Source organism: Tribolium madens, unplaced genomic scaffold (genome assembly GCF_015345945.1).
Source record: "Tribolium madens isolate multiple individuals breed KSU strain unplaced genomic scaffold, Tmad_KSU_1.1 Scaffold_19;HRSCAF=116;Tcas5.2_LG9, whole genome shotgun sequence".
Classification (NCBI taxonomy): domain Eukaryota; kingdom Metazoa; phylum Arthropoda; class Insecta; order Coleoptera; family Tenebrionidae; genus Tribolium; species Tribolium madens.
This window is the reverse complement of record NW_025400983.1, coordinates 2,909,073-2,919,774: the sequence shown is the minus strand read 5'-3', so window position 1 is coordinate 2,919,774 and position 10,702 is coordinate 2,909,073. Positions and strand designations below refer to the sequence as shown.

At 34.1% G+C, this 10,702-nt stretch overlaps 2 protein-coding genes across 2 annotated transcripts in view; one reads left to right on the top strand and one right to left on the bottom strand.

The window, feature by feature from the left end:
- The window catches only part of LOC123012379 (ATP-binding cassette sub-family G member 5), a 6,878-nt gene extending 2,105 nt beyond the window's left edge, over positions 1–4,773 (top strand). Inside the window, exons 3-8 of the mRNA XM_044410251.1 lie at positions 604–1,021; positions 1,064–1,286; positions 1,335–1,546; positions 3,946–4,084; positions 4,130–4,315; positions 4,361–4,773. Of these exons, the coding sequence (XP_044266186.1) occupies positions 604–1,021; positions 1,064–1,286; positions 1,335–1,546; positions 3,946–4,084; positions 4,130–4,315; positions 4,361–4,751 (1,569 nt within the window). The 3' untranslated portion in view covers positions 4,752–4,773. The remainder of the gene's footprint in view (positions 1–603; positions 1,022–1,063; positions 1,287–1,334; positions 1,547–3,945; positions 4,085–4,129; positions 4,316–4,360) is intronic.
- Positions 4,774–6,005: 1,232 nt separating this feature from the next.
- Positions 6,006–10,277, bottom strand: LOC123011679 (succinyl-CoA:3-ketoacid coenzyme A transferase 1, mitochondrial). Its single transcript, XM_044409257.1, has 7 exons — positions 10,124–10,277; positions 7,686–7,791; positions 7,155–7,638; positions 6,826–7,109; positions 6,562–6,778; positions 6,438–6,513; positions 6,006–6,386 (listed from the first exon to the last, which is right to left on the bottom strand). Exons 1-7 carry the CDS (start codon positions 10,211–10,213, stop codon positions 6,078–6,080), a joined length of 1,566 nt encoding a protein of 521 aa, XP_044265192.1. The 5' UTR covers positions 10,214–10,277; the 3' UTR covers positions 6,006–6,077.
- Between the last annotated feature and the right edge of the window lie 425 nt (positions 10,278–10,702).

Below are 10,702 nucleotides of genomic sequence, written 5' to 3'. Positions count from 1 at the left end.
AAATGCGTTTCTATTTTAAAAACGTGCAAAAACCCTTAAAAAAGAACAAAAATATCATTTTTGACCCTATTTTAATGACTTTTTGGTTTGATAAAGCAAAATCTTGCGAAAAAATTAATTTTTTAGGCAAAAACTGCTTAAACGACAAAAATTCATTTTTGATCGTATTTGAAAATTTCTCGGTATATATTCGAAAAAAATTTTAGGCTCAAGAATGAATGATTGAATTCTCAAAAAAGACAAAAAGTCGTCAATTTTCCACTTAATTGGAAGATTATTCGGCTTATTTTTACAAAATTTTCTCCAAATAAATGCATTTTTCACTTAAAAACATGCTAAACAGCACGGGTAATAAGAAAGATGTCACTTTTGCCTTAATTTAGTAATTTTTAGGCTCACTTTTAGCAGAATTATGCTTATAAACGTCGAAAAGGGCAAAAGATTAATAAAAAGAGTTTATTCTTGAAAAAACAAACCACAGCAACCTTTTATTGGAAAATATTCGAATTGATTACGAGTATTTATATACATTTTTTATTAACAGAAAAACAAGACATATTTTGCTATTGACGATCAAAAAACTGAAACAAATTCATTTTCCAGCTGACTGGATATTTGAAAAAGTCCAAAGTGAAGCAAGTGATGGCCGATTTGGCTCTGAGTCAAGTGGCCAATCGCTGCACGGAAAACCTGACTCAGAGCGAGTACCGCCGCCTCATGATCGGGATCCAGCTGATCAAAGATCCCGTAATCCTGCTCCTGGACGAACCCACTTGGGATCTGGATCCTTTGAACACCTATCTCGTCGTTTCCATCCTCTCCAACGCTTCGAAAAAATACGGAACGGCCATAATCCTCACAATGGAGAAGCCCCGTTCCGACGTGTTCCCTTTTTTGGAACGAGTACTTTATTTATGCCTCGGAGACGTCGTCTACACTGGAGGTACTCGTCAAATGCTGGAATATTTCACCGCAATCGGTTTTCCATGCCCACAACTCGAAAACCCGCTCATGTACTACCGTGAGTAACGCGACGTTTCGAATTTATTAATCGCTTCCTCAGTATGTCTGAGCACAGTTGACAGGAGATCAAGGGAACGCTTCGTGGAGAGCAACCACCAAATTGCTGCTTTGGTCGAAAAATTCAAAATTGAGGGCGCGGCATACCGGAAAGGGTCAATCACCGGCCCTAACCATAATCTAGACGGCGGGTTGGGCCATGGGAACAAAGTACCATTGCTCCTGGGCCGGCCTGGGGCCTGGCAAGTCGGATGGACCATCTACAGGTTGGAAATTCAAATTTAGCGCCAGTTTCGACCACTTGATTTTTCCAGTCGCTTGTTGGTGGCCACCCTCAGTATCCAGAAAGCCGGCCTACTGCGACTATTCCTCCGCCTGTTTTTCGTTCCTTTGTTTTTCTTCTTTTTGTGGTTGTTTTACCGCGACATGCAGATGTTTCAACACACTTTTGTCACCAGGACCGGCTTGATTCTCAATTGTTTGTGTGGTGCCTACTTTTTGGGAATCCTAAACTCGATTTTTCTATGTAAGTACCAACCGAACCCTTTCTGGGGGTGCCGGTGAACTGCGCTCACTTCAAACGGGGCATTTTAATCCCTACAGTGGACTGCGCTCAGAAAATTTTTACTTACCTACGTTGCGTTAATCCCTATGTGAACTGCGCTCAAGTCGGTCGATATATCTCAGCGTGATATAAAGAATTAAATTATTAAAATGCGTTTTTAGTTTAAAACATGCAAAAACCATTAAAAACAAACAAAAAATTTCATTTTTGATCTAATTTGACGAAGTTTTGGTATGATATGGTAAAATTTTTGGAAAAAACTTATTATAACCAAAAACTGCTTAAACGACAAAAATTACATTCTGACCCCACTTGGCAATTTATCGGTATATTTTCGAAAAAAAAAATTTTACCTCAAAAAATGCTTAAATGCCCAAAAAAAAAACAAAAAGTAGTCGATTTTCGACCTAGTTTGAAAATTGCGCTCACTTCAAGCGGAGCATTTTAATCCCTACAGTGGACTGCGCTCAGAAAATTTTTACTTACCTACATTGCGTTAATCCCTGTGTGAACTGCGCTCAGGTCGGTCGATATTTCTCAGCGTGATGTAAAGAATTAAATTATTAAAAATTAAATTCTCAGGCTAAAGAAAATAGGGATGAACCAGTTGCAAAAATGTACTTTGCATTTCGAAAAAAAAAACAACAGTGTTTTAAAAAATTTGGTCAAACTTGTAAGATAGACATTTTCCAAAAGTGGATCGATCTATTTGCTTCTCTTTCATTATTTTTTTTTTAATTCAAACATACCTTTTAATACTGGGTGTTTCAGTACTCATTAAAAAGTGCACCCAAAGAAGTGCTCCCTAAAAGTTCGAAGCACCAACCCATGGATGGGTGCCCCGTTGTGATGCTACTGAGCGCAGTTCACCTTAAGGATTAGCGACCCTTATACCTGTTTCTAAAACTGAGCGCAATTCACCCTGCCCCCTTTCTGGTACAAAAAAAAAACCAAAAAATGCCTTTTTAAAACTAATTTAGCAATTTTTTGGGTTAGGTGTAGCACAATCTTAAAAAAAACTAAGTTTTTAGCCCAAAAACTGCTTATTGTGTCTAGAGTATTTTTTTGTTGTATTATTGTTATTTTTTTGTTTTTTTTTTCTCTTGTAAAGGTTATGATACCGTCAATAAATTATTATTATTATTATTATTATTAAATATGACACTATTTTTAGCCTAATTTGAGAATTTTTCAGATATTTTTGAATAAATCTTCTAAATAAATGTGTTTCTGGTTAAAAATCGTGTAAGAGCGTTCGAAATGGAAACAAAAAATGTCATTTTTGACCTGATTTAGAAATTTCTTGGTTTCGTGTAGTGAAATTCTGCAAAAACTAAGTTTTTAAATCAAAAAGTGCTTGAATGTTTAAAAAAGACTAAAATGACCATATTTTTGACCTAATTTGATCATTTTTAGTAAAATGTTTGTAAAAATTTTTTGAAATCAATGCGTTATAGTTTTAAAACCCTACAAAAATTCACAAAAAAAAACTAAAGATTTGAAAGTCTTGAAAGTGTTTAGCTCAAAAAGTGACTAAAATAACACCATCTTACAGCTGATTTAAACGATTTTTTGTTGTGTTTTTAAAAAACTTCTCGAAATAAATGCGTCTCTAGTTTAAAAACGTGCCGAAACCCTTGAAAAAAAAACAAAAAATTTAATTTTAAACATAATTTTGTGATTTTTGATTTGGTAGATATAACAAAACCTTGCAAAAAATTTTTTAGGTTAAAAGTGCTTAATTTATTTAAATGGACACAAATGAGCTAATTTGACGATTTTTTTGTTGTATTTTTGAAAAAACATCACAAAATATGTGCTTCACTTTTTTTAAAAAGACATAACTGACACCATTTGTGACCTAATTTAAACAATTTTTTGTTGTATTTTTGAAAAAATTCTTCGAAATAAATGCGTTTTCTATTTTAAAAACGTGCAAAAACTTTTAACAAAGAACAAAAATGTCATTTTTGACCCTATTTTAATGACTTTTTGTTTTGATAAAGCAAAATCTTGCGAAAAAACTTAATTTTTTAGCTGCAAAAATGTACTTTGCATTTCGAAAGGAAAAAAAACAGTGTTTTAAAAAATTTGGTCAAACTTATAAGATAGACATTTCCCAAAAGTGGATCGATCTATTTGTTTCTCTTTTTTTTTAATTAAAACATACCTTTTAATACTGGGTGTTTTAGTACTCATTAAAAAGTGCACCCAAAGAAGTGCTCCCTAAAAGTTCGGAGCACCAACCCATGGATGGGTGCCCCGTTGTGCTGATACTGAGCGCAGTTCACCCTTATACCTGTTTCTAAAACTGAGCGCAATTCACCCTGCCCCCTCTCTGGTACTAAAACTTGTTTCAGATCCGGTTTTTCGCACCCGGTACTTCCAAGAATCGCAAGAGGGGCTCTACGGGGGCGCCCTTTTCCTTATAACTTACAATCTAGTCTCCATTCCGTTTTCTTTTGTTTCCGTGGCTGCGGCTAGTGCAATCCTGTATCCGTAAGTAGTTTCAATCAAGTACCAGGGCCGTAACAATTTTTTTAGCTTGATTGGGGGCTTCGAGGACCCTACTCAGTACCTGTACTTCGCTCTGGTGCTATGGGCGTGCTACATCTTCGCCGAACAGCAAACCATGGCCATCTTGATGGTGGTCAAGAGTCACCTATCCGCCGCCATCTTTAGCATTTACATCACTTGTATTTGCATTACGTTAAGTTCGGGAATTTTGAGGTACTACCTCCCCGGAAAAATTCGGGATTAATTCAGGGGTTTCAGGTCGATCAAAGGGTTGCAACAATGGTTGTACTACTTGACGTATGCGACTCAAGTCCGGTACGCTTCTGCTTTTCTCAATCGACAGACTTTTTTAATCCCGGAACTGCTCGAAACGCTTCCCTACGACTTGAAACACAATTGTACCAACATGAATTTGATCGAAACGGCGGCTTCGAGCAGTTCCGGGTTTTGTAGGTACTCAAATGGGCAGGAGTTTCTGGTCGAGAGGTACTCACGGGACAAGACTGACGTCATTTTCAGTGATGGGATCCTCGACTTTGATATGAATATTGGGATTACGTTCGCGTTCGCGCTTGGGATGGTCGTTTTCAACTTGTTTTTGTATTTAATCCCACTTCCGGCCTTCGTCAAGGCTAAGTTTCGCGAATAAAACAAAGTATTTTTTTGTTAAAGTTATGTATTAAATTTGTCCCATTTTCTTTAAATCCTTTGACACTTCGAATTTACAACCGTTGTTTTTGATATTCAAAAAAAGCAAAAAACCTGTGTTTTGACTAAATTTAATAATTTTTTGGTTTGGTATAGCAAAATCTTGAAAAAAATCAAAAAGCGACCAAATAAATAACTATTTTAATTCTAATTTAAACAATTTTTCGTTGTATTTTAAAAAACTTTTGAAAAAATTTTACGAAATAAATACGGTTTGGGTTTAATACCTTCAAAAAAAGCAAACAACCTGATTTTTGACTGAATTTTATAATTTCTTGGTTCGGTATAGCTAAGTCTTGTAAAAAAAAACAATAAACGACTAAATAAATAACTATTTTAATTCTAATTTAAACAACTTTTCGTTGTATTTTAAAAAACTTTCGAAAAAATTTGACGAAATAAATGCATTTTGGGTTTAAGACCTTCAAAAAAAAAGTAAAAAACCTGATTTTTGACTAAATTTAATAACTTTTTGGTTTGTTATAGCAAAATCTTGAAAAAAAATCAAAAAGCAACTAAATAAATAACTACTTTAATTTTAATTTAAACAACTTTTTGTTGTATTTAAAAAAAAAATGAAAAAATTTTACGAAATAAATGCGTTTTGAGTTTAAGACTTTCAAAAAAAGCAAAAAACCTGATTTTTGACTAAATTTAATAATTTTTTTGTTTGGTATAGCAAAATCTTGAAAAAAAATCAAAAAGCAACTAAATAAATAACTATTTTCTTTCTAATTTAAACAACTTTTCGTTGTATTTTTAAAAAATTCCTCAAAATAAATGCGTTTCTAGTTTAAAAATGTGCAAAAACCCTTAAAAAGAAACAAAAACTGTCATTTTTAACTCAATTTAGTGATTTTTCTGGTTCGGTATAGCAAAATCTTACAAGAAACTATGTCTTTAGCTCAAAAGTGCTTAATTTTTTTTAGAAAGACGCAAATGATACCATTTTTAACCTAATCTGACAATTTTTTGTTTTATTTTTTTTAAATTCCTCGAAATAAGTGCCTTTCTAGCTTAGAAGCATGCAAAAATCCTTAAAAAGAAACAAAAATGTAATTTTTAACCTAATTTAATGATTTTTTTGGTTTTGTATAAGAAAATCTTAGAAGAAATTAAATTTTTACTCAACGTTCGCGCTTGGGGTGATCGTTTTCAACTTGTTTTTGTATTTAATCCCACTCCCGGCCTTCGTCAAGGCTAAGTTTCGCGAATAAAACAAAGTATTTTTTGTAAAAATTATTAAATATATTAAATATTATATATATTAAATTTGTCCCATTTTTTTCAAATCCTTTGACACTTCGAATTTACAACCAGTGGTGTTTTTGACATCGTCTAGTGTGACATTGTCGGCGATTTCGACAAGAGTGAGACCTTTGGTTTGGTCAATTTCAAACACAGCCTTCTCGGTGATGATCATGTCAACACATTGTTTTCCAGTTAGGGGCAAAGTGCACTTTTCCAAAATTTTGGGGCTCCCATTCTTGGCATTGTGCTCCATACAGACCACCACTTTGGTGCCAGGGGCCGCCACCAGGTCCATCGCACCCCCCATGCCCTTGACAAGCTTTTTCTGAAAAATAATCAAATTTTGCAAAAATAAAATTCAAGAGGAATCAGTTACAGGAATCATCCAGTTGGCCAAATCCCCAAATTGGGACACCTCCATCGCCCCCAACATGGTCAAATCAATGTGGCCCCTACAATTACCATTATTATTATTATTTTGGGATTAGAGTAGGAGTTACCCCCGAATCATGGCAAAACTGTCATCACTGCCAAAATACGACGCCCCTGGAACAACAGTGACAGTCTCCTTGCCCGCATTGATCAAATCCGGGTCCACATTTTTGGGGGTGGGGAACGGTCCTAATCCCAGAATCCCGTTCTCGGATTGGAGAAACACCTCCATGTCGTTGGGGATGTAATTCGAGGCGAGCATCGGCATCCCAATCCCCAAATTGGCTTCAAATCCCGTCTTTAATCCCTGTTCCACAAATCACAATACTCACCATACATCCCGTCTTTGAACTCCAGAGCAGCCCTACGGATGATCCGTTCCCTTAGAAGGGCAGCAGGGGATTTGCTACTCCCTTTGTCACTCTCTTCTTTACTAACACACACTTTCTCGATCCGTTTTTCGTATTTTGAGCCTTTAATGACTCTATCGACGAAAATCCCAGGTAAATGGACTTCATCCGGCCCGATTTCACCCACATTGACTATTTCCTCCACTTCTGCGATGGTGATTTTGGCCGCTTTGCCCATTGCTGGGTTGAAATTCCGGGCCGATTTGCTAAAAATTTTTTTTGGGATAATTCTACCATGAGTAGTAACTCACTTGAAAATCAAGTTGCCGTGTGGGTCGGCCTTCCAGGCCTTGATTAGGGCAAAATCCCCCGTGATGGCCTCCTCCATGATGTAGTTTTTCCCTCCAAAACTCTGCGATTGTCTTGGGGGACTCGCAATCTTGATTTTTCCATCCTTGTCGTAGCAAATGGGAGCCCCGCCTTCGTGTACTAGAGTCCCGAAGGCTGTGGGGGTGTAAAAGGCCGGGATTCCAGCACCCCCAGCTCGGATTCGCTCAGCTAGAGTCCCTTGTGGTGTGAGTTCAAGTTCTAATTCCCCGGATAAGTATTGGCGTTCAAATTCGGGGTTTTCTCCAACGTAGGAGGAAATCATTCTTTTGATTTTGCGTTTTTGGAGAAGGAGGCCCAAGCCGAAGTTTTCAACACCAGCGTTGTTGGAGACGACGGTGTAGTTTTGGGCGGGGTGGGCCAAAAGCGCGGCGATGAGGTTTTCGGGGATGCCACAAAGGCCGAAACCTGGGGGGGAAACATGTGAGGAGGAAATTTGAGAGGGTGGGGGTTACCTCCAACGAGGAGTTTGGAGCCATCGGGGATGTCCTTGATGGTTTCGGTGATGTCGGTGTAGATTTTGCTGCGGCGGACTTTGGTGGACAAGTTACAAGCCAAGATCTAACACAAGATTAGAAAATAATTAGATTTTCTGCAAAATTTCCAGATTTTTGATTTCAAAATTCGAGACTTTTATAAAGGTTTTAACACCGTTTTTTCTCGTTTTCGTCGTTTTTTGTGTTCATTTTTTTCCAGATTCTGAGCATTTTACATATTGTCTAGAAAAATTCTGATTTTTCTAAATCTTTTCAAAAATGTTTCAAGATTTTAACACTATTTTACAACATTCTGATTGTTTTTTTAAGCTTCAAAACCTCACCTCATCTTAACTTTAACAATTTTATGTTTTTTTTTTATTTTTCTAAGATCTTCTAGTGTTTCTTAAAATTGACTTTCTTTTCAAACTTTTACACCCATTTTGAAAATCTCAGGTTTTAAGGCCCAGAATTTTAACATCGTTTTGGTTACAGTATTTTCTACATCTTTGTTCAAGATTCTGCGCTGTCAGATATTAAGATTTAACACATCGACTCAAAAAATCTTTTTCAAGTTTCAAAATCACAAATTATAAAACTCAATTTTTTTATTATTAAATCTTTTAAATATTTTTCTCAAGATCTACTATCTACATATTTCATCGGACAGTTTTCCTAATTTTTCAAGATCTTAATGTTGTCTCACAACGTCATACGTTTTTCTCATGATTTTAAATTTTCTAAGTTTGTATCTAAGCTTTTTTTGATCCAAAATCTGAAATTCTGCAAACACAAGATTTTAAAATAAGTATATAAGTACCTCAAGAGATTTAGGTCTTTTAACCTTGATTCCAAAATTTAATCTTTTTCTTCAAGACTTTCAACACTGTTGTATAATATAATAACCATCTCATTTTTAAATTTTAGAAATATATTAAGTTCGCACATTGTTTCTTTATGTCCTTCAATTTTTTTTGAATTTCGTTCCTCAAGTTTTAACATTCAGAATCGCTTATCTTTAATTTTTTTATCTTGACAATATCATAAATTTTTTCTCACGATTTTAAGTTCTCAAAGTTTAATACCCATTTTAAATGAAATTTTGCTTATCTTCAAAATCACAAATTCCTCAAAGCCAAGATTTTAAAATAGGTATTACCTCAAAAAATTTAGGTCTTTTAATCTTGATCTCAAGATGTAAAGTTTTTCTACAAGATCTTTAACACTGTTTTACAACATAATAACCGGTTTCTTTTTAGGTTTTAGAACTTTATTAAGTTCGCACATTGTTTCTTATTCTTCAAACTTTTTTGAATTTCGTTTGTAAAGTTCTAAAATTCAGAATTGTTTATCTTTAGGTTTTTTTTCTTAACAATATCGTAAGTTTTTTCTTTCGATTTTAAGTTTTCAAAGTTTAATATCCATTTTGAATTAAATTTTACTTATCTTCAAGATCTTAAATTCCTAGAACTAAAGATTTTAAGATAATACTTCAAAGAAATTTAATTCTCAAGATTGAAATTTCTTTTTCAACATCTTTAACACTGTTTTTTTTTAAGTTCTAAATCCTCATTAAGTTTTTAAGATCTCACATTGTTTCTTAAATCTTACAAACACTTCTTTAATACGCATCGTAGGTTTTAAGTTCTAAAACCCAAAATTGTTTATCTTTATATTACTATTAATATTTAATTTTGTTTATCTTAATTATATACATATTTCATCAGACTGATACTCAAGATTTTAACATTACTCTTGAATATCGTACTTTTTCTCATAATTTTAAGTTTTTAAACTTCATTAGGTCTAATTCTCAAAATTTCTTATCTTAAAAAGTTTAATTCTTTTTTTAAGGCACTAAACTATTAAGAGTAGATCCTTTGTTGGTTAGTTTTTTGAGCTCTCAAAGTTCCATTTTTAGTTATTTAGAACAACTTTTAGGTATTTTAATTTTAAGCAAAATTTAAAGTTCCAAACAAGAATTTTTTTTCTAAAATTTTAATATTTTCTTCCAATATCCTATCAATACTTTTTCAGGTACGCCACTGGCGTAGGTGTTTACATTTACACCATAAAACTTTCCTTGGCAATTTAAATTATTTTTTTTATTTACGCAAAAGAGCAAAATAGCATAATTAATAAAAATAGCGAATAGTAAACAAGTCTTGAACCGCGTCGCTGCTCTATAAATATCTCGATTTCCCTTTCAAATGGCTTCGTCGTAACAATTCGAGAAAAATACCACAGATTTAGCATTAATGAGCAACTTTACGATATGTCATCTCTGGTGATAACATTGTTATTTGTGATAAAGATTACGCCATGGTGATAAGCGCGATTGTATCCCAACGTAAAGTGTAAGTGTCACTTTTGCTCAACTCTAACCTTTCCGTTGCGAAACTCCCAAGATGACTTACCTTGCATACTTTTCCCGACGACAAATCCACCGTTTCCTTGCATAACACACTCCTTCCACCTCTCAAAGTGAAACAAACCACGTTCAACATTGCACAGAAACGCGAGTTACTCGCCACAGCTGTTGCATTGAAATGTTACCAACAACGGTTCCATTTTAATTCTATTCACAAGGTTATCTTGTTTTCTTTCATTATCTTTGTTATTATTCACCGAAATAAAACACCGCTTCTATACTCAGATTGTCTTTCTTTTAAAAAAATATCCAGATTTTTGATTTCAAAATTCAGGACTTTTATCAAGGTTTTTTTCTCGTTTTCGTCGTTGTTTGTGTTCATTTTTTTTCAGATTCTGAGCATTTTATATATTTTCTAGAAAAATTCTGATTTTTCTATATCTTTTCAAAAATGTTTCAAGGTTTTAACACTATTTTACAACATTCTGATTGTTTTTTTAAGCTTCAAAACCTCACCAAGATCTTAACTTTAACAATTTTATGTTTTTTTTTTAATTTTTCTAAGATCTTCTAGTGTTTCTTAAAATTGACTTTCTTCTCAAACGGTTCCATTTTAATTCTATTC

What these genes read in the sequence shown, in the direction of transcription:
- LOC123011679 (XM_044409257.1), bottom strand. Translation starts at nt 10,213, where the DNA reads ATGTTGAACGTGGTTTGTTTCACTTTGAGAGGTGGAAGGAGTGTGTTA. An exon ending in GTTCAAAGACGGGATGTATG is followed by an intron (nt 6,779 to 6,825) that starts GTGAGTATTGTG and finishes CGGGATTTGAAG; the next exon opens with CCAATTTGGGGATTGGGATG. An exon ending in TGGCCAACTGGATGATTCCT is followed by an intron (nt 6,387 to 6,437) that starts GTAACTGATTCC and finishes ATTATTTTTCAG; the next exon opens with AAAAAGCTTGTCAAGGGCAT.